This window comes from Equus przewalskii, chromosome 25, assembly GCF_037783145.1.
Source record: "Equus przewalskii isolate Varuska chromosome 25, EquPr2, whole genome shotgun sequence".
Lineage (NCBI taxonomy): Eukaryota > Metazoa > Chordata > Mammalia > Perissodactyla > Equidae > Equus > Equus przewalskii.
Genome location: NC_091855.1, coordinates 25,057,474 through 25,081,723, shown reverse-complemented (window position 1 = coordinate 25,081,723; position 24,250 = coordinate 25,057,474). Strand labels below are relative to the sequence as shown.

The window sequence follows — 24,250 nt, the reverse complement described above, 5'->3', positions numbered from 1 at the left end:
ACAAGGGCAAGTTCCATTCCCCAGAGCCTCCTTCTCTGTCCCAGTTTATCGAAAGCAATCAGCCCCAAACAATCCCGATGCCAGAGACATATCCTGGGGTGGCCAATTTCAGGTCCCTACAAGGTCATCCCCCCTTCCTTCACAAACGCAAATGTCTCTCAAAAGGGCAAGCAAAATTCCAGTCCTTGGAGCCTGCTTCTCATCTGCAGTTTTAAAAGTAACCAGCCTAAAGATCCTCATCATAAACCGTTTTAAAATTAAGCAGCCTAAAAATCCTCATCAATATAAACCATTATGCAAATTAAAACATTGTTGGTATTTTTAAATTTTGCTTAAATTTCTCAGTTATTGTTTATATTTGTTTAAATTATCATGACTTTTTTTCCTTATGTTTTGAAATGTGACTGTTTTCTAGATTTATTTTTAATTAGATATCAATGTCATTTCTTTTAGACTAAACTTCAGTGGCTTTGTGAGGAACTGAAAGAGCGAGAAAACAGAGAGAAAAGTCTGCGGCACCAGCTGATGCTGTGCAGACAACAACTCAGGAATATGACCGAAAACAAGGAATCTGAGCTCCAGTGTCTCTTTGAACAGATAGAAAGACAGGAGCAGCTTCTGGAAGAAATACATCGGGAGAAGAGAGGTGTGTTAGCTGCTCTTACTCTTAGTTTTCTTTGTTTATGTTCATGGAATCCTAGGATTGGGGAAAAAAAGTTATTTCTCTTGCCCCAGTTCAGACTATTTCCAAATCTGTCTCCTTTCCTCGTCTCTTTTTATCTTTCTTCATTTCTGGGGCCAGAAGAGAAAACTGTTCTGCCCTGAGAGTTTTTCTTTCAGCTGCTATATCCCTCCTATATACTTTTGTATCTGTTGGCAGTTTGCAAATTTTAATTTGCAAGATATGTTTGTTCTTCTCTGGTAAAATGACAAAATTTATATTTCACTTAGTAAAATATCCATTAATTCATTCAACAAATATTTATTTTGCACCTATTTTTTCTTAGGCACTGTTACAGGTGCTGAGGATACATCAGTGGATAAAGCAGAAACAAATCTTGCTCTTGTTTAGCTTACATTATATTGAGTGGAGTGGCAGACTCTAAATGTTATAAGTAGGTAAATTACATAGTATATTAGGAGGTTATAAGCACAATGGTGAAAACCATAGAGTAAGGGCAGGGCGAGCAGGGGGCAGGGGTTAATGTGTAGGCAATACTTAACTTTAAAAGTTAGACAAGAGACTTGGAAAACTATTCTGTTCCTTGATTCTACTAAGGATGCATCATGATGGGAAGAAGAAAAACAGCATTATGTATGCGATTTCATGTAGTGTTGGCCTTAGGTCTTTTCTTTATTGGTGGACTTTATTAATTTAAGAACCAGAAAGAGACTTAATACAGTGTCCCGGTAACATTAACATATGGTAATAATCCCTTTTAAAATAAATTTTTGGTTTTCATTTTAGTAATCAGGAATATTCGCTCCACATGTACCACTTAAAAATTACTTATTACTATACTGTAGTGATTTTCAATTTTTTTGTATCAGGATCACTTTACAGTCTTAAAAGCTCTTTGAGTTCTCAAAAATTTTATTATTGTGTGTTGTGTGTAACAATACTTACCGTATTAAAAATTTAAACTAATAATTTAAAAATATTTATTCCTTAAAAATGATAATTATAAACCCATTACGTGTTAATATAAAAATTAATGAAATTTAGCTCTTTTCCAAGACAAAATTGTTTTGCACTTTTGGAAATCTCTTTAATTGCTGTCTTAAAAGAAAACAGCTGCATTTTCATTTTTGCTTCTGCATTTAATCTTTTATTATGTTACATGTCATGTAATCTCTAGAAAAACTACACTTTACATTTATGAGAAACTGAGTGAGAAAAAGGCAAATAATGTCTTAGTTTTATAATTAAGGGGTCTTGGATGGTTCCAAAACCACCATTTGAGCCTTGCTGGTCTACTGCAATTGAAAGATGTAAACTGTGCCAGTAGTAAAAGTCATAGGATGCCCTTGTATTTTTTAAATGACAATCTAATAGTATCTAATTATGTAATTTATAGCTGAAATGCCATATGGTCTCTATACGTGTTGTGGACCATTCACTGACACTAGATTACAACCCAGTTTTCCTTTTAGTAAACATTATCAATATTGTAACCCTGTATATCATTTCTTTGTATGAAGATTCATGCAATAGTGTGTCATAAATGTGTAAAACTGTCAGTGGGGAGAAGTCCAAAAGAACCACATATTTGTGCACTTAGATAATTATATTCACATGCCCAACTTTTTTATAAAAGCTTCACACGGTAAACCTGTAAAGTTTGTAGTCTCTCAAGGTGATTGCTTTTATTTCTACTTTTTGAATTTAATGAAAATTTATTGCTTATTTTGTATCTATAGAGAATTTGAATTATTTTATACATCTTAGAGTCAGCTTGCCAATCACCTTAGAATCAAGGTGTTTTGATAGGATTGTGTTGAATGTATAGGTTAATTTGTGGAGAATGGATGTCTTAATATTGAGTCTTCCAATCCATGAACATGGTATATCTATCCACTTATTTAGGTCATCTTTAACTTTTCTCATGGAAGTTTTGTAATTTTGAGCAAGCAGGTCTTGAAGATCATTTTGAAATTTATTCCTAATTTTTTCTGACTTATGATGTTATATTAAGGGACATTTTGAAATTTGAATTTCCAACATTTTTTTCTGGTATATAGACATACAGTTGATTTTGTTGTATATTAACCTTGTATTTTTTGAACCTTATTTATTAATTCTAGTAGCTTTTTGTTGTTGTTTTTGATTCCTTAGCAGTTAGGGTTTTCCTTGTACATGATCACATCATCTGCAAATAAGGACAGTTTTGCTTCTCCTTTTTTCTTATCTTTATCAACTAGTTGGGACCTCCAGTGTGTATTTAACTAAGTTTGCATTCCTGGGATAAACTCTACTTTGTCAAAATGTATTTTCCCTTTTATATATGGCTAGATTAGATTTATTAATAGTTTGTTAAGAATTTTCACGTCTGGGTTCATGGGGAATATTGGTCCGCAGGTTCTTTTGTTTTAATGTCTTTATCTAATTTGAATGTTAGTATAACAATGATCTCTTAAAATAAGTTGAGTTGTGTTTTTTCTTTTATTTTTTGGAAGCATTTGCATAAAGTTTATATTGTTTCTTTTTAAATGTATAATAGAATTTGTTCATGAATGCTCCTGGGCCTGTTGTTTTCATTTTGGGAAGATTTTTAATTTCAAACTCTAAATTCTTTAATAGGTATGTGACTATTCGTAATTTCTGTTTCTTCTTGAGTCAGTTTTATTATTGTATGCCTTTCAAGATATTTGTCCATTTCATCTATGTTGTCAAATTTGTTGGCATAACTTTTTTCATGTCTCCTTTTTTAATCATTTTTATTTCTGTCAGATCTTTGCTGATGTCTCCTATTATATTCCTGATATTGGTAATTTGTTTTCTCTCTTTGGTTCTTTAAACGTCTTGCTGAGGAGTCTATCAATTTTATTAATATTTTCAAAGAAACTACAATTTTTTCTGTTGTTTATCTTTTTAATGTTTTAATCATCTTTACTCTTCTTTTTATTTCCTTCCTTCTGCTATAATTACTTTGTGTATCCTTTACTCTTTTTCTGGCTTCTTAAGATGGCAGCCTTTTTTTAATACCTTTCTTTCCAAATACAAGCATTTAAAGTTATAAATTTCTACCTTAGCAATACTTTAAGTGCGTTCCACAAATCTTGCTATGTTGTGTCTTTATTATCATTTGGTTTGAAGTAAAAAGTATTTCTCTTATGATTTATTCTTTGATCCATGAGGTTTTTAGAAGTGTATTACTTAATTTCCAATTATATAGAGAGTTTTCTAGATATTTTATTTATTTATTTATTTATTTTAAAGATATGTTTTTTTTCTTTTTCTCCCCGAAGCCCCCCAGTACATACTTGTGTATTTATAGTTGTGGGTCCTTCTAGTTGTGGCATGTGGGACGCTGCCTCAGCATGGCTTGATGAGCAGTGCCATGTCTGTGCCCAGGATCCGAACCGGTGAAACCCTGGGCTGCCGAGGTGGAGCACGTGAACTTAACCACTCAGCCATGGGGCCGGCCCCTAGATATTTTATTATTGATTTCCAACTTAATACCCTTGTGTTCCTAGAACATACTGTCCATGATTTCGATCCTTTGAGATTTACTGAGATTTGTTTTATGGCCCCAAATATAGTCTATCTTGGTGAATTTTCCAGGTGCACTTGAAAATAATTTATGTTCTACATTCATTGTGAAATGTTCTATAAATGTCACTTATGCCAAATTGTTACACAGTGTTCTATGACCCTGGTGATTTCTATATCCCTTCTGAATTAATCTACTTCTATCAATAACTGATAGAGGATTGTTAAAGTATTTAACTATTGTGTGAGGTTTTTTCTGGGTGTGTCATTTTTTTTTAGCTTTATATATTTTGAAAGTATGTTATTTGAGCTTATCTTAGTATTGATTGTGTATCTTAGGCATTGATTGAATGTATCCAGTTGGGAGCCTATTGTAATAATCCCAGTGAAAGCAAATGAGGAACTGAAGAAGGACGTTAGTAGTGGCAACAAATGCAAAAGAAATTGTGGAACACTTAGTGAAAGATTGGGCAGTGTAAGTGAGAGAGAAGGAAGACTTGCAGGAGACTCTATGATCTCAGTGGCTTTGCCATTGGGAAAAATAGGAAAGTCAGGAGTAGGGGCTGATTTGGTGGGAGAGAATGGGGGTTCCCCACTTTTTACCTATTTCTTAAAATTATAAACAAACGAAAAATGTTTTGGGAAGACCCAAACTTTTGTAACAGAGAAATGCTATGATAATGTTTTGCCTTACATGTGTAAGATGTTATATTAGCTGTCTCATGATTCAGAAATAATGAAGACTCTCTATAAATAATGAAGACCAAGCAGAGACTGTTATGGTTAGAGACTCATAAACATGTTTATTTGGAGGTAGGATGAAATAAATACTTTGCTAGAAATATAAGCAACATGTTCCTGGTGAAAAGGGCAGTATTGATTATTTCTGTTGAGGCCCATGTGGGAAGGTTTTTAGTAGGACTTGTCATTTGATTTAGATCTTGAAGAATGCAGTGAGATTTCCATAAGATGGCGAGGAGGAAGAGATTCTTTGCAGGATTCATCTGCCTAATGATCTCTTCTTGCATACTTCAGCATTGGTTTACAATGGTATATATAGAAGAGGTGAAAGGCAGCAAAACTGATGATTAAGTTTAGATATTTCTGAAGTATCGAAGTCAATTGTTGTAGAAGTTTATGTTTGATTCCTTCATCATATTGGAACCTTAACCGTTAAGTAGAACAAGGTTAACCTATCTACAGGTAAAACATGACAGAGAAACTTCCCAGTTGCTGAAATTAATGCCATTCTCTGCATACATGTTTTAGTTTGATTTAATGTGATGTTAACTGACATGTGCCAGGTTAACTGATGCCCACGTACAAGGAGTTTTTATCAGTAAGTGTTGCCAGATTTGTAGATCTGAGTTATCTTATGCTTCCTGTGCTATTCTGGGCCTGTGGGTTTGGGCTGGAAGGTTCCAAAATGGGAGGAAATCTATTAAAGAGTTAATGTCATGGACCTCTTAGAAGTTTAGTAGTCATTGACTGAGAAATCATTGCCCTACATTTGTTTTTGTCAGTTCACCAATTTTAAGTCTCATCTTAGCAATGACTGTGGGTGGAGCAAGCATTCAGAGGACTGTCCTAGCCCAGAAATATCTTGTTTCTTGCCTTGATGAGTTTTGGGAAGACGCACAGTTGAGAAATGTGTTCAGTTGAACGTATCCACTAGAATGGAGTTTCTATGAAGGTAGTGATGTTTTTGTTTTGTTCAGTGCTATATCCTCAGTGCCTAGAAAGAATCTGGCTCAACAGTAGATAAGTCAAATATTTGTTGAATAAGTGAGTGAATCAGTGAATAAATGAAAGAACAATAAAGGGGCACAGTTAGTAGAGGAGCCATAATATTTAGTGAAAAAAATCACAGTGAACTCAGCATAACTAAAAGACAGATCAGCAAATATTTGGCAGAAGTTGATTAAGTAATTCAATTAGAGTGGTTTACATTGTGTTTCTGACACTCTGGGATTAGGTAACAATATTTGTCTTTCCTAATATTTTAGTTACGTATTATATTTTACAGTAAAAGTATTTAAACCATTTATATTTTTATTCACTTCATGACAATATTCTCTAAGAGCTCTCTGATTCATTTAGGACTGCTATAACACTGTTAGTAATTCTAGCCCCATATTGTGCTGTGAGTTGAGTTAGCTCTCTGGTATAACGTGAAAAAATTTTTTAGTATCTGAATGTCAAAAAAGTAAACAAAGAATATTAATACTATGTGTATGTCTAACATAGTTTCAGTCTTTAATAATAGAATGAATGTAACTTTTAGAGTACATAAACTTAAGCCTGATTATAAATGTTGAGTAGAAGGATCCAGGAATGGGAGAGGTTGAACAGGTGAAAGAAAGGTTAATTGGTATAGCAGGATCCCAGAAGATATGAGAGTGGATGAAGTTGAAAGTAAAGTTGGAGAAATGAATCTCGAAAGAACAAAGACAAAAGAGTTAGATATCTTCTTCCATTACCTTTTCCACACTTTGAATACACTACTATTTTTGGCAGTTTCACAGCACAATATTTAGTATAGTCATTTCCTTAATTTGACTGTTAGCTCCTCTACATCTGTAGTTGGGTTTAATTGAACTTTGCCTTGTATGTGTACCTGTTTGGAGAAAAAGGTGGAAGGAATGAGAGATAAGACTTTGAGAGACCTATTTTAGTAGAAGCTTTGTGAGTTTTACGCCAGATTGTAGAACATTTCTCATGACCGTATATCTTACAAGCTGCTTCCAAAGGATAACACTTGTCATGTGATATCCAAGGGATTGAGCAAGCTTAGGGATGAATCTGGTATACTGTACATTCATTACTCTGGCCTTATAGATGACTCTGGGGATGAGTATTTTTACTATATAATAGAAATATGATGCAGTTTTTTTTTCAATGTTCTAAAATTGCTGTGCTGTTCAAGAGATTGACTCTAAAAAACACTGCCTTTCCAAAGGTTACATTCTACTTGATTTGTCTTGACCAATGGTGATCTCAACTTTTAAAGGGTTTTTCCTTTGGTTTCACTGTTCCTAGTGTTCTGAGAATCTCCTTTCAACTGATTTCTCTGTTTTTTTCTTGCTCTTCTTCTGAATCACTGTACCACTTCTGCAGCTGGTGGATGGCCAAACAGAGGATGTTTTCTTAGAATTCATTTGTGGAACGGAAAGGAAGGAGGGACTTGTGAACCATAGGAATCTTTCCTAACTAGTAGTCTGTACATGGGGTTGCATCATTTATGTTTGTGTGTACATTATTGATTGATTAATTGATTTAGTTTTCCCACCACTCGTCCATTCATCTACTACTTATTCCCCACATCATTTTAAGTAGTCTTTTGGTTTGTCTCATTAAAAGAATATTTTTAGCAGTCGTGGTATTTACAGAAATACTAGATGGCTGTCTAGAACCAATTTTTTCCATTGCATATTGGAGTGTAATTATTGATTTAGAGGATTATGTCTAAGTGTAATATGATTTCTTTATTTGGATTCTGGTTAATATTTTAACATATGTTTAGCGCTTTATTTTATCTCTAGTTTGTTCAGAAGTTCAGTGGTGTTGATCATTAGAGTAATGAAAGATTATTTTAATTGATAGATTAAGGCCATTAATCTGTGTGTTTAAAATCACAAACTATTATTTTGTTTAATATCAGATGACATCTTGCCTCTTATTTTCAGAATTTCTTCATAATTGTTTTCAAAACCACAGTAGTTTGTTTTTTTTAATTATGTCCACTGTTTGAGTCAAATCAAAATTTTGTTTTAATCTGTATTTTTGCTTATATATATTTCACTACAATAATTTTGTTTCTTGTGTATTTTATGCTATGATTTGAAACCCAACCCAGGTCAACAGGAATTGAAATTAAACATCATTGATTAAGTATTCCTAGGACCAGCATTAAATAAATTAATAACATGAATGGAGCTCCTGATACACAGACCAGTGCAGGTGTCAACTTCCTTTGAATATGTGATCAACATTCAGATTGCTAGTGAATAAATCGGCAATGGAGAGTTATGCTTAATTATTCTTCAATTAGCTATAAGTATCTTTGCCTGCCACCCTTCTGTGTAATGGGCCTAATGTTTGTACTACTTATATGGGCTAAACTTAATTTTAGAGGCAAACGTTTTCAATATCTCCAGTAATATACTTAGTTGACAACAGTTAAGTATTGATTGAATGGAGAGTTCAGATATTTAAAGTTTACACTTTTCCTCTTCTGAATTAAAGGATATGTGTGTGCATTTGTGTGGGTTTGTGTATGTATGTGTATTCTGGAGTATGTTCTGGAATATCCAGAAATGTTAAGTATATTATGTGAATCAATTCTTAGATTTTCTTATTTTATCCTCTTATAGGTTGTATGGTTTTCTGCTGTTGCACAGTGTAGCAAAGCTGGTCTACTTGAATTTAGATCAGAAACACACTCAGGGAGAAAAATAAGATAAAGTTGCATCTGCTCAAATAGAATTGATGTGAGTTTTTGGGTCAGTAAGTAGCTTTCATTAAATTCAAAGCATATATTTGCTATGTTCGAGTTCTTTTAAGAGTTATATCTTCTATTTTGTTGTGTATATAATAGTGATCAATTGTGGTAGGCAGAATAATGCCAGCCCACCTACCCCAAAGATGTCCACGCCCTAATCCTCAGAACCTCTTAATATGTTACATTACATGGCAAGAGATTTTGTAGTTGTGATTCAATTAAGGGCTTTGAGATGGGGAGGTTATCCTGGATTGTCTGTTTGGGCTTCTTATAATCACAAGGTTCTTAAAAGTGAAAGAGGAAGCAGAAAAGGAAGTCAGAGTGATTCAATATGATTCACACTGATTTGCAGTGATTCCAACTTACCATTGATGGCCTTGAAGATGGAGGAAGAGGCCACAAGCCAGGGAATGTGGGTAGCCTCTAAGAAGTTGGAAAAGGCAAGGAAATTGATTCTTCCCCATAGGTTTCAGAAAGGAATGCAGCCTTGCTGACACAAGGATTTTAGCCCAGTGAGACCTGTTTTGGACTTCTAACCTATAGAATTGTAACATAAGCAATTTGCATTGTTTTAAGGTACTAAGTTTGTGGTGCAGGTGTCCCCCCTTATCCATGGGGGCTACATTCCAAGACCTCCAGTGGATACCTAAAACCGTGGATAGGACCGAACCCTATATATACTTTTTTCCATACGTACATACCTATGATAAAGTTTAACTTATAAATTAGGCACAGTAAGAGAGTAATGATGCTTTGGGGCCATTACTAAATAAAATAAGGGTTACTTGAACATAAGCACTGCAATACCACTACATTCGATCTGATAACCTAGAGGGTTACTAAGTGACTAACGAGCCGGTAGCATATACAGCATGGATGTACTCGAGGAAGGGATGATTCACGTCCCAGGCAGGACAGAGCAGGATGGCTAGAGATTTCATCATGCTACTCAGAATGGCAAGCAATTTAAAACTTGTAAATTGTTTACTTCTGGAATTTTTTGTTTAATATTTTGGGACCTCAGTTGACCTTGGGTATCTGAAACCACAGAGAGCAAAACCATGGATAAGGGGAGACTAGTACTGTAGATAGGTACAGCATCCATAGAAAACTAATACACCAATAAAATCATGGAATTAGAGATTTGTAATAGTTTCTTTGCTACTTGATTCTCTGTATATCAGGTCATTCTTCAGCCTGCTTGAACCTCTATGAGTACATGGGCCCATCTTTGGACATTTGTCAGAAAATTAGGAATATACATATATTACTTTCAATCTACTAAAATTAACTTCGAAATGCACTGAAACAGCTCTTAAAATGTGGGATTTTCAAAATGAATATAATTTCCTTACACCTACGAATTCATATTTGGTACTCTTCATTTAAATATAGCAAGAAAAGTCAAAGAAGTTACATGTGTCATTAATGAACCTGAAATGCAGATAGTCCTTGTTACCTCTGGCTGTTGTAAGGCCATTTTGCATTAATAGTCCTACCTTTAAATTTTATTCTTCTTCCACTTTGAGTTATAGCGTAGTGTTGAAACATACATTAAAGGAAATTAAAAAATAAAATCACAGAAAAAAAATTAGGGAACAGAGAGAGTGTCCCTGGCACCTGGAAGGAGTTATTATGATTTATCACTTAGTTTAGCTCTGAATTATCTGACTTCTAAGAGGGATACCTCTTGGGTCACATGGTTCTTATCATTTAGTTAAAGAGGGCATGGAAACTCCTAGTGAGAAGCAAACTTATTCTGGAAACTAAATTCAAGAGGAATGTATGAGGTATGTATTGATCTTTCTACAAGCAATGTAACAAATAGTGTCTCCAGTTATTGTTTAAATACTAATAAGAGCTAACATTTATTGCTGTGTGTCAGATGCTATTCAAGTGCTTTAAGCAATTTATTGTTTCAATAATCCCCAAATAGGTACTATCATTCAGCTTTCAAAAAACAAAAACAATCAGGGTTTCATTTTTTAGTAGAAATGCTACAAAGTAACTAGGGACACATTATGACTTTCGTCATCCCTAGGTACTTATGCCTTCATGGGCCCCTTCCTCCATAAAAAAATTAAATTTTTGACTATGTTGGTATGAAAATGAATATAATCCAGGCTGGATTTATTATATATTCATTGTTCATTTTTTCTTCTGGTTTTCTAATAAATTACAATGAAAACATTTTCATTGGCTATAGACACTATGCCTACTGTGCTTAGTGGAGAAGTTGGCCTTGAATGTAAGAGTATAGGCCACACTATAAGATCATATGGGGGTAGGGGGTGAGGGAGATGTGGATAACAGGATTTCCTTAGAAAGTGATAGGTATGGGGAACCCAAGTGTGAGTGGGCATGCCATGCAAGGGATGGTGGCAGAGTTGGTCCAGCAGAAGGCACAGTGTGGAGGGCTGAAGTGGGAGAGAGCTTGTCTGGAGCATATTGAGATAAGGAAACTAAAGTGCAAACACAGAGATTGTGGCTGACCCAATGATATACACTAATTGATTTAATAACATTCTCTCTATTCCTGCAGTGGACTTAATTTTCAGATGACTGGTGCACGTTTGGTAGATATTACACTTCAATTTATGGTTGAATTCTTGACTAAATCTTTGAAGTTTGAATGTTCTTTATTGTTGATTAACTTGGGATCTAGAATGCTTTAGCTACCAGATGTGGTTGCTGAGAATCAACATATGCATGTCATGAAATTTAAAATGGAAATATTTTTAAATAGTGAAATGGCAACATATTGTATATAAAGCTTATATTGCCTTATAGCCATGAAATTTTAATTTGGAACTCCACGGAAAATTTTATTAATTTGAAAGCTTTCCTGAGAACATTTAAAACCTATCTTTACTCTTATGATTTGAAAGAAAGATTACTTTCTCTCACTTTCTTGTCCCCTGCAACTAGTGATTTTACAGTTTTCCCTGGTCATTTCTTGCATGTCTGCTCCTCTCTCTCTGTTAAGACTACCTCTGTCTTCTTCAGCTCTTTATTACTTCATATCTTCAAGGGTTGCAGAAGCTTCTTATTTGCAAGATCTTCCTAGCCTCTAGTCTCTGCCTTCTTCTTGACTGGTCTTCACCTATAATTCTACCAGAGCCCCCAAGACAGGTGACTTTCCCAAGTAGGCACACTCCAGTGGATGTATTCAAGTTCACACGATTCCCTGGGCCCCAGCTATCCTCCATCCATTTCTCTGCTGTTTAATAAAGCATTTGGTAAAAGTGACATCTTTCAGAAATAACCTTGAATATGCTCAGATTAATTCAAAAAATTGAATCATTCTCAAACTTCGGTATTGTATTTTTTATAATAAATTACTTGCAACACACCCCACAATTGACCCCCACCCAATAGCGTTTCATTGGAGAAAACACACACATGTGCCCACACACACAACTGCTGTTCTAATCAGTTCTGCCAGATGAATCTTCATTAAACACAGCTTTGAGCCCATGACTCCTCAGCTCAGAAATCTTCAGTGCCTTTCTCACTTCTGGACAAAGTTCATACTCTTACAGGAGCCCCACCATTTTCCCCTCTCTTCCTATGAAAACTCTACCCTTGTTATCACCCGTGCTAGCAGATGTTTTTCCTTTCACCACCCCATTACTATTAAAACTTAGGATATAATTACATGACATGTGGTTTTTTCTCTGGGTATCTGCATGTATATCTTTTTATATTAAGTTTTAATTTCTAGTTTCAGAGACGCTTGTTTTCCCATTGCATCTGGTACCATGTTTTATATTTAAACAGGAAGTAAACGTACTTATTGGATGTTTGGGTGGGTGATCCAGTGGATGGGTGGATGGATGGTTGGATGGATGGATAAATAGATAGCACAGATTTAGCCTCCTGCCTCTTTATCTCATTTACTAGGGCATCATCATCCGAAGCCCCTTACCATATATATATATGAGACACTTAGGTCTGTTCTACCAATTAAAAAGAAAACAAACATCAATATTGATTTATTCTTATTTCTGCTTCTTTAAGACACAGGAACAAATATAAAGTATTAACTTGGAATTACCCACCAGACTATTCTAATGATGTGCTTTATCAGGTAAGCTGTTTTCACTTTATCTTTTGAAACTAGGGTACTTGGCAATGAGACAATCCTTCTCCTATTTATCTTTTCAGAGCAAAGTCCTTCAAGTACTTCCTAAAAGTGTTTGGAAAGACTGGTACACACATTCTCCTTCCTGGATTAGATGAATAGTTCATCACATCAACCATGAGAGGCTACAGATTTGCTCTATTTCCTATTGAGACTCTTGACCTTGCATTCTAGTATTTAAAATTAATTTCTTAATCGTGTCACACTTTGGAAAGATTCCTCACCAGAGTCCCCTACAGGTGATGTTAGATCTTTGTGTTCAACCATTCACCCTCACTGTCTTTGAGATGGCCTTAGGGGAAGGAAAGAAGCTAACATTTCTTGAGGGCTTGCTAATATTCAGGTTTTTATGTGTATCATCTCATTTAATCCTTAACCATGTGAGATTATTAATCTCTATTTACAGTCAGGCAGCTGAGTCTGGGAGGCAAGGGGGGTAGGTTGTTTCTCATAAGATTCTAAAGTGAATTACAGATGGGAGAGGGCTTTGTGAAACTCAGGCTTGCGTTCCTACTACTGTATCACGTATCAGAATGAACCAGCAGTACTCAATCAACTTCACTAGGCCTCGCAAATTGAAAACAATCTCTCCATCCTCACATTGTTAGGATCTAGTCCCTGAAGTTGTAAAGAGATCAAATTTTTGTTAAGAATGTTAGAGAGAAAATTAGTCTGTCAGAAACTCAGTCTTTTTGGCTACCGTAAGAACTAAACCACTAGAAATGCTTATTTAGTAAAAAAGGTCAGTTTTGCTATTTATATATAAACTCTTTACTTGTGATGACAGTAATATTTCTAAGATTTTTCTTTCACATCATTTTAGTATGTGATTGCTCATAATTTCTTTAGTAGCTCACAGGAACATCAAGCCTCACGCCCAATTAATGAAGGTACTTCTAATGTATGGTATGCAAACTCTCTCTCCCGTAAATAGGAAACTAAGATCAAACCTTTTCTTACATGTGCCTCTACCGTGAAAATGATATCTACTTCCTAATCAATCACACGACCACACTTCTCTGTTGTATTTTTAAAATACAGAGTGATTAGTAGACACTATAGTTTCCAGGACAACCAGTTTTCACATCCATCTATTTAGATCCCATAGAACAACTATTTCCAAGAACTGTTCTGTCTGACTAACTTATACCTTTATGGTCATGAGAAATTTGGCTTTCTTCAAAGCTTTCAGAGTTCACTGGGGTGAGGCCAGGTGTATATCCAATTTATGATGCTCCCTTTTTTCCTTCTTTTTCCTCTTAACACAGTCGTATCTCCCACTAGAAGCTCCGCTGAGTCTAGTAATGTTGCAGAGTTGCCCTCAAATTAACCTCTCTCTCTACCTGCTTCTGTTCTGACTATAGAATGACTCAGTGTACCTTAACAAAGAAATCTTTCATCTTGAGAAAGAGGTAGACTGAAGCTGGAAGGATTTAGCTAAGATGTAAGAATACTTTAAAGCTATGAGATTACTAGAAATGAAAATGTCCATGGCAGTTGGAAAGAGTCCTTTCTTCAAAGATCTTCAGAAGGGCAAACATCTGTTTGTATGATTTAGTTACATAAATGCTAATGATTATGAACAAATATAGACATTAATTTTTTAATTTTTTCTTTAACCAAAATTGTAAACTCTCGTTTAAATGAGGGACTGATCTTGCTTTCCAGGCACTTTGTGGCTACAGCTATTTAATGTGAACACTCCACAGAGGTATATATCTAAGTAACACAATCTGGTCATATCAGTGAGGCTTCTGATGGGTTCTCTTGAATATTTGTATAAATGTTTTTCAGGACAGTACAGGGAAGAGAATATGGCTGCTGTGTGTAATATGTCTTCAGAGATACTCTCTAAATGCACCAATTCTCATATTTCACTACATATTTGTATCATGATGGTGTTCATTAAGTGGGGAGAGGAGTGGCAAATACAGTTTCAATGAAATACCTCATTTCCAAGCAGACATTCTTCATGTAAAAGTTGTCCTTTTAACAGAAAATAAACTGTTAACAGAGGAAAAATATAACTCGTTAATAGGTGGTTACATACCAGTTGGAAATCAAAGTAAATACAACTCTGGCCTACCATAGTTACAGTGTTCTACAGTATTGCTGTCTGCATGTATGTTTATACTAATTTTCTACTTCAATCTAAAAATTATCATTTATTTTTACTCTTCTCCTAATCCAAGCAGAGAAATAATCTAATCAGCCTTTAAGAGAGAATGAATAAGTTTCTATCTAAATACATTAGGAAGACGAGTTAATAAGAATTTGGAATATCTTTCTGCCCTTTGAGTTTGATTTCAATACTAATGCTTTTTACGCAGTTCCCATGGAAATGTGTACTTGTACCGGTTTTCCTCTTCCTTTTGGAATCTGTGGAGCAAAGCTTTAAAATCTTCTTTCTGTTAAAGGATTGCTTTCAGATTTGCTCTCTCTGCCTCTGTGTAGCTGCCTCTGACATCTGGAATGAGCTGGGATGGATATCTGTCCTTCCTTTGGGGGCTTCTACATGCAAAGCTTTTTTATCGATTGATTTTTTTTTTTAATTTACTTCACTGTAAATGGATCTTTATTCCATCTTAAGCTAATGTACCCTACAACTTAACTCCTTTACAATCCCTCGCTTCTAGGTAGAATTGTAACTTTATTTTTGTGTAAGTTTTGCTGTGAGGTTGGTGTTGGACAAGACAGAAATATTGTTTGGCCCCGGATGCAAGTCTCCATGTAAAACAATCTGAACTCCTTCGTGATGGTATTGTATTGGTCTTTCAATCTCCACGCCTCCATACCCATGTCCAGGTGACTAAGCATCTCATTACTTTTCCACAGCGCTAGTTCCATCTAAATTTGTAGTTTATTTTTCATTTGCAGTTTTTATGCAATCTCTCTTCAGTTCAGTTTTCCTCCAGGAATACCTTGAAATGTCTCCCTCCTTTTAAATTTCTAGTTCTCAAATATTTTATTCACCTTCCAACTTCTTATTCCCAAAGTCCATCTTGTAAAAAATTGGCATGCAGTCATTAAACTATGCTGACTTTCTTTTTTTTTCTGTTTTTTTACCCCTTCTCCCTGAATATCCATTTATTATTACCTGAACAGAAGTATTAAATGAGATTCATAGCTGTATAATGCACATTTGGCTGTATGGTTTACTTTTTTCTCATTCAGTTCAGTTTGTCCTAATGAAAGTACTTGTCTTGCTCAGATAAGCCATAGGAAAGCCAAAAGTGATTTGTTTTCACTGACTGATTATTAGCATCTTTGAAGTGTGTTGTTCCATTGGGTGCCATATGTAAAAGAGACATATTCTTAACTTTTAGAGAATTTAAAATTCTAATTCAGATAATTTTTACGCAAAAGTTTACATATAAAGCTATGAAAAGGATTATATAGTTGTGAGTGTGTTTTACAAAAGGGAAAAGTTGTTGATGGAGTGGCTCTGGTTGGTTCTAGAGTTCTTTTCTTCATGTAGGTTTGGTGTTTCCAAAGAAACAGCCACTGAAGGGATCATTCCTTCTCTCTTGTATGACTATGAAATGCTAGGAATGCCCCCAAGGAAATATAAATTGTAGATTATGGTAACACTCATAAAGAGAAGTTTTTCTTTGTGATTTTTCTTACTAGAAAGTTTCCCTACTAGTCAGATATTATTAGCACTTATTGCTTTGGCTAAATCAGACACACCACAGCTATCATGGAATAGGAGATAGGAGATGTCTGTTGATTTCTTTCTTTCGTTTTTTTGCTGAGGAAGATCTGCGCTGAGCTAACATCTGTTGCTAATCTTCCTCTTTTTTTTTTTCACTTGAGGAGCATTTGCCCTGAGCTAACATCTGTACAAACCTTCCTCTATTTTGTATGTAGATCACCACCACAGCATGGCTGCTGACAAGTGGTGTAGGTCCATGCCCAGGAACTGAACCTGGGCCACTGAAGTGGAACATGCCAAAGTTAACCGGAGCCGGCCTCTGTCTGTTGGTTTCTAAGCTGCAAGGGATGGAAGAAAGCACCTATGCTCTGGGAGATTTGGAAATTGAAAAGGAAAAGGGGAGATACATGCTAATTGCCCACGAAAAGGATCTTACAGGAGTTCTTATTTATTTTTATGCATAGTACCTCTTACTACTTCTCCCCTTTTCTTATTCCAAGGGAAGGAACAGAATAAGTGAATGGTTAGAGCATTTATTGGGGAAGAGCTTTTTTGGGGTGACAATAATTTTTTTTAGATCTCATTTGTAATTTCTAAAGATATCCAAATGTAGCTGAAAATACCAGTGTCTGATTATTCCATGTAAGTTATTTGGAATTAATACCATTTAAGATTTCCAGTTTTTTTTAATGTTGCATATTTTCTCCAAAAGGAGGTTTTTCTCTTAGACTTGAATTTTGATTGTGAATTACAGTATCCTCTGATCAACATGAACTTCCTCCAGTGCCAAATTCTGCATGTTATAATTCTCAGAATTATAGAAATTTTCCTGCTGGTACATGCAGTTTTCAACAATTGTGGGTCACTACTGTTGTGGATAATTTGAAAGAGGGAACTCGTGTTCTGGAATAGATAAAAGAAAAAAAGGAGGAGTACATTTTCAGCAGTAAAAGGCCTTGGGAAAATAAGAATGAGATAGAGTATACCTGAACTTAAGAAGTGAATTCCAGTGGTTGGTAGAGAAATGAAACAAACAAAGAAACAAAGCACCTTTGATGTGTAATAGAGGCAGGTGGAGGTAGAACTTAATGACAACAGGCATCTTGGTTTTCCTGTTCTTTGCAACAACAGATATCTTTGTAATAACTGGTATCAGTGGTTAGAGTTGATGGTAAAGGAATTAATTTATTTAAAATTGTTCAAAATTGTATGTTTTTATAATGTGTATATGTTGATGAATTATTAATTATATAATAATGAACTGCTTGGGGACCGAGATAATTTTATTCAATGTCTTAAGCTTCTTTTATCACGTAACACACAGCAAATATTGGGTGGGTCAGTGCATGAAAGGGAACAGCAGACTGCAGGTCCAGTAGCAGTGAGTGCACAGAAGTGTTAGTGACAACCCTCTTGAATTGTAAGCACATGGTTCCGGACACTTAGAGGTTATAGGAAGATATAACAAAGTATTTGATATCAACAACACACTTCAGAACCAATTAGAATACCCAGTCTCCATAAAGCTTGCCTAGCTTGTTATGCAATTCAGTTATTAAGTGAAGATAAATGTTTCTGTTTTAATTGTTCTGTTTCTACAAGCTAACTTTAACTCCTCTGGGTTCTGTGTTATGATGGATGATTGTGTTCCATTCTGCGTAAGTTACTGTTTGGTAAAACTTCCCAGAACACTGTAAGATTTCAGCAATAGCTCCCAGTTAGCTCTTCATCTGTTCTCAAGTGACCTGGCAATCTTGCCCTTCTCTGTGAAGTGGGCTTTGTATGGTCTCCCATTGCCTCAGCCAATTAAGACCTTAAAATTAGGCTTAGAGGAACCCTGCTCATGCTTCCAGGAACATAATAGCGCCACTTTTCATTGAAGGAGATGAGAAGTGTTTAAGTTTGGCCAATGAACAAAGCAAGGATAAGAACAAGTGCTAAAATCACAATTAGCCCTGAGTATTTTAATGCAAAAAGGGTATCAGTTTTTGGACACTATTCCTCCATTATGCTAAATTTCCCTCCATAATTTATGGTTCAAAGTTTTTTGCTTCTTATAGAAGTAATTAAGTTATGTAGTAAGGCATTTTGAAAAGGGTACTACACCCTTATTTTTGAGGCAAATAGCTTGCAACTGTAGATTTAAGCATGGATTAAAACATTTCTGTCGCCTCAAGCCTGTAAGTTCTTCAGAGGAACTTTCTTTGATTTGGGTGGGAGAGGTGACCAGGTTTGACACTGAGGTACGACATTTTTGTATATTTTGTATATGCTTTTAAGTTATTGTTATCAAATAGTGAATGCCTTAATTTCTGTTTATAGTGGTTTGACTCATTTTTTTCTTCAAAGATCCTGGCATTTTGTATTGAGTAGTGACTATCTTTTGCTCACCATGCCGTTCTAGATTGGCAGCATCCTTTCTAATGGTTAAAAGGAAGAAGGAGTGACCTGTCTGTTGACAAATGATAGAAGAGTTTTTTTTCCTCTCTCTTTCTTTGCTTAGTTGTCAATTGGGAATCAGATAAGAATGGCAAAACTGGTAACAGAGGTATTTGTAAATGGGAAAAATTTTAAAAAGAAGTTATTTGCTTATATATGGAAACTCTTGTATAGCTATTAAATGCTTCACTGAGAATGGCAAAATGGTATTATTGATACCACCATATATTTAAGTGTGATGTGTTTATGTATATGTCTATCAATATTTATACATCAAAGAGCAGAGATGGTTTTGTGTGATCTTATGTTGATTGCACTCTTAGAATGGAGTCTCTGAGTATTTGGCTCTGGAATTCCCCCAGTGTTGAGGAACCAGCATCAGAATATAATTCCTGTGTCTGTGTTGTGTTCTGCAGTGCTGAGTCTGCCCAGAGTGTGACATGATGTTGGATGTTTCTCAGTAGGGGCCCTGTGAGTATTTTGAACTGGACAGTTCTTTCTGGTGCAGGATGCTTCTGACACATTGAAGTACTGCTTTGGTTATCGTGGTCTTCACACACTAAATACCAGTAGCACTATCCATTCTCTGACATAGTCAAAATGCTTCCCCACATTTCGTTTAGAGAACTGTTAGATGCCTTTTCACAGCACCAAAAACATTGTATTACGCTTACTTGTTTTCTTGTTTATATCCTTCCATAAAACTATGAACCATGTGAAAGCTTAGAATTTGTCTTAAATATATTTATCTTCTATGACCTATTACAGTGTGTGACCCATAAGCATTTAGTTTAATACATGTTCATTCATCACATGAAATGTAATACGAACTTTAACGTTCATGTAATTATTTAAACTTAGCATTTCCCTCAAACAATTATTAAGCAATATTGTGACATCATTTAACCAGAGATATATGGTGAACTTTATTTATACACTTATTTATTTGTTCATCTTTTCATATCCTGACTTGTTGTATAGCAGATTTATACAGAGTTGGTTTAATTAAAAGTGTACATTATAGTGTGGTTTTATCCAAAAGAAATGAGACACAATTGTGTGCTGTGTATGTAATTTAAAGTTATCTTATAACCTCATTAAGAAAGATAAAGAGAAAATGTGAAGTTAATTTTAATAATATATTTTATGTAACCCATTATATCCTAAATATCATCTCAACACAAAATCAGTATGAAAAATTACTGTGATATTTTACATTCTTTTTTCATATTGAACTTCCGAAATCTGGCATGCGTTTTACCCAAACAGTACATCTCAGTTCCAGCCAGTCAAATTTTACATGCTCAATAGCCACATGTGGTTCCTGGCTAATGTCCTGGACAGCACAACCCTAGAAGACCTTCTGCATTGACCGTTGCTTCCTCTCATCATTCCTTTGATGAGAGATTCGTCTGTAGTAGGATTCTCAGGATTGTTGAGAACTCTTTAGTAGGTCTAAGATGATGAATGTAAACAGAAGCTCATATACTCTAATACTAACTCTACTTACAAAAAAATATTTTTTTTATATCTAAAAATGATTTAAGGTATCTTACAATAAAGACAATAGCCATAGTACCAAAATATAAGAAGAGAAATTAAAGATTATTGAAATGATTTGCATAGGTTAGATTCTTTGAACTCCAATTTTCTGTACATCTGTTAAAACACAGATGGTAGAGAAAAACAATTATTTATGCAGCTGGGTAGTAGATAAAAATAACTTTAGCAAATCAGAAAAAAGGACATTTCAAGGAGTTTTTTTTTACCTTCTTTATCTAGATTTTTCTGTGTGTTGTATAGATTGCAGTAAGGAATTTGGGTGGTTGTTAAGTAGAGTTCATTTTTTAGGAGTACACAGGTTATATTTTCTTTGGTTTAGAGTGTTGAGCTTAGTAAATATTTTGCTCAGGTCAAAGTTATTTTCCATTCAAACTACAGAGTCTTAGGCACTGTTTCGACTGCCTAGACCAAGTTGTTTGGCTCTAGCTTTTTATTTTTCAAAATTTAACACCTTTTAATGAATTTGGAAGGGTTTATATTAGCTACAGGGGAAGTAAATGAAAAGGGACCTAATGTTTTTTGAGTACCTACCACATGCCAAGCACGGTGTTAGACACGTTACATAATTTCTCAGGTAATCTTTCATTTGAGAAAGGTATTTTTATTGCTGATTTACTAATGAAGAAATTGAAATTCATGGAGGTTAAGTGACAAGACTTTGGATTCATAGATAATGTAGAAGAGATTCCTTTGTAAAATGTGGCTTGACTGGGAGCATAGGAAACGACTCTGTCTCCTTGTTCACACTAAACTGTGACCCATCCCTGTCATTCACCACTCAGCAGCCTGGAGTAATTATTTTGTAGCATAAATTATACCATCTTAATACCCTATCTCAACCTGTTACCAGCTACAATCATAGGTTCTTTACCTATCACACAAGAGGGGCCAAGTAAAGATTGGAATGCCAGGCTTAGGGCAAAGAAAGGGTTTTTATTTTGGGTGACATTAGCCAGGAGATAAGACTGAGCCCTCAAATTTGTCTTGTCTCCCCAAAAGATGGGAGACAAAGGGCTTTTAAAGGTTGCAAGGAATGCAGCTGCTTGTAGGGAGGGAGGAGCCTGTGGCCTTGCTAGGCAGGTGCTTTCCCACCAGCCTGCTTTTGGCCTTATGAGGCTCCTTGTAGGAAGGGGGAGATAAGGGATTCCACATGTGTGTATCCTTGACCATCTGTCTCCCTGGTGGATGGTGGATTCTGGTGCCTGGAAGCCAAGGAGTTGAGGCCCAGGAAGCTTTAGTTTCTTGATATTCTCTGGACTTCAGTTTCCCTGTAATAAACTTCAAGAACCTGTGATTAGACAAAACTTTAGTGTAAGCCCAGCTTGAGGCTACCTGGGCTTTAACAATTTATAACTTCTATTTGCTTCTAAAGCTCAGGAAGTCAAAGGTTAAAGAAACAGATATTTACATATGAGTGTAACTAAAGAAGCAGGGGAAGGAGATGAGTGCTCTTGGTTTTAATACTATATGTGCTGGGTTCAATGTAGGGGAACTGAGATCAGGGCCAGTATCAAACATTTCAATAACCCAGTCACTTAGGAAAAAAACCCCAAGTTCTTTATCACGATTTGCAACATCCCTCCTGTTTTGGCTCCTGCCTACTCTCAGCTTCATCCATTTCCCCTCCAACTTGAGCATTAAGTTCTAAACACACTTTATGCTGGTACTCTTTTTGTTCTTCTTACATGGCCAAGCCCACTTCTGCCTCACAAAGTTCACACTTGTTCCACTTCATACTTCCTGCTCCCCACCCTCCCCTTCCCCCAACTCCCCTGTGCTCATGGCTTTGGCCTCCTCCTGCTTTGGGTTTTGGTTTAAATGTTACATCCTCAGAGAGACCTTGCTCCATCACCCAGTCTGAGTAGGTCCCTTCCCATATTTCTATCATTACAGCCGGTTGATCTACTTCATAGCCTGTAAAGCTGTAATTTTATTTGGAAATACGCTCGTGTACTTTTTTATGTATTGTCTGTCCTTCCCACGGGACTGTAAATTCCATGAGGCCAATGACCATATCTGTTGCCCTTGCTATGGTGAGTGCATAGTTAATATTTGTTGGAAATAAATATTTGCCCTTTTGTACCTGGCTTGCCATAATTGCATCCTAAAGTGTTTTTCCTAACTTCCTTCTTCTCACTTCTCTGTTTCATCTGTTGATGTTGCCTAATTGTAATACATACTAATTGGGTTGACTTCCTAGCCCCATATCTCCCTCTTTGTTCCAGTGGACCCTGTTTCTGACCCCTGGCTGTGTAACCAGGTCTGACCTGCCCTGGTGGCTCACTCTCCGTCACCACAGGGATTGTTCCAAGAGATATGATCCAGCATAGGCCATTCTGAGTCTTTCCTTGATTGAAAATTTCAAATTCAAAATAGGAGAGAGAACCTCTTTTTGTGCTTTGGACATGGTATTGAAAGGTTATAAATCTTCTCTGTCAGAGATCAGATTCCCTGTCAAGAGGGGAAAACTGTGATAGCAGAGACATAAGCCAACATTCAGAAAAAAGATGTGGGGCAAGTGATAGGCTCGCTGGGGCCAAGCACTTGCTCTCGTTTATGCCTGTGCTCTTCTTGCTCAGATGCTGCATTTCATTCCTTCTCTTTGGCTTAAACTAGGTAAACTCAGCTCTCTGTCCCTTACAAGCAGAACCTTGACAGATTAATGCTCCCAGTCACATCCCTAACTACACATAGCAGGGATTGTCAGGATCCATTTTGTTTTCTTGTGTTAAGTTAAAAAATACTTCTCAGCATCACTATAAGATCACGTTAAACTAATTTTATTTAGTTTGGAAATAGTGGTTCTTTTTTTTCTGCTAATATGTATTTTCTGTCCAGAATTCTTACTGTTGTTCCTTCAATATCTGAAAACCTAGAGAGCTAAAATATCTATGTGTGATATATGTATAATACAAAATGGTTACATACTTGTCGACTATATCGTTTGATTGCTAAAATTATTGTCTTTTTGTGCCATATAAATTTTGGGTCCATTGAAACTAGTTCTTAATTTTTTTTTTTGAGTCAGTACTTTTATTAGAATTTAGAAGTAAATGCTATCAAACTTTACTTTTGTTGAAAAGATGAGAGTGATATAAATACCTAATAAGGTGAAGTCATCCCTATACTAGAATTAATGAATTGGCACTGATAATGTGTCCAGACTTTCATTTATACCAGTAAAGTCATTGCTACTGAATTGTGTAAGACTTGTTGATATCATTCTAGTCTGGTTCACGTGTTCCACTACATGGGAAAATGGCAGGCTCACCCTTTTGGCTTTAAGTTTCATGAAAATGAGGGGTACGTGTTTAGAGCCTCTGAGAAGATGCATATGAAATGGCATACTAAATTGGATCAATGATCTTTTTGACTCAATGTTCTGATTCTGACAAAGGCACCAAGCAGATGTTTTGGTGGAAGGACAGTCCTTATGTTTCATTTAGTTATTTTCAAATATTAGGAGTATACTCTAAATATCTTGTTTCTTTTAAAATTAACATTTATGCCTTTAAAAAATCTTCCTGAAATGCTTTTACATTTTCAACATATATAAACCTTCTTAGGGCTGGTGCCCTACCACACTTAGCACCATTTTCATCTTCCAATGCTCATGGCAGACATTACTAAACTTAGTTTCCTCTGAGACAGCCACAACTTCAACATCCCTCCTACAACATTGTTCTAGAGAGCCCCTGCCAGCTGATTTGAATTGACTCATGAAGCGAATTCAGT

At 35.6% G+C, this 24,250-nt stretch overlaps 1 protein-coding gene across 12 annotated transcripts in view; it reads left to right on the top strand.

The window, feature by feature from the left end:
- Positions 1-24,250, top strand: part of CEP128 (centrosomal protein 128) — a 381,669-nt gene that overhangs the window by 173,068 nt on the left and 184,351 nt on the right. For all 12 annotated transcript variants that reach the window (XR_011532693.1, XR_011532692.1, XR_011532691.1 and 9 more), the window contains one exon: positions 454-646. Coding sequence is in view for 9 of the 12 variants with exons in the window: in XM_070593019.1 (XP_070449120.1) it covers positions 454-646 (193 nt within the window). In the remaining 3 variants the exon portion in view is untranslated. The remainder of the gene's footprint in view (positions 1-453; positions 647-24,250) is intronic.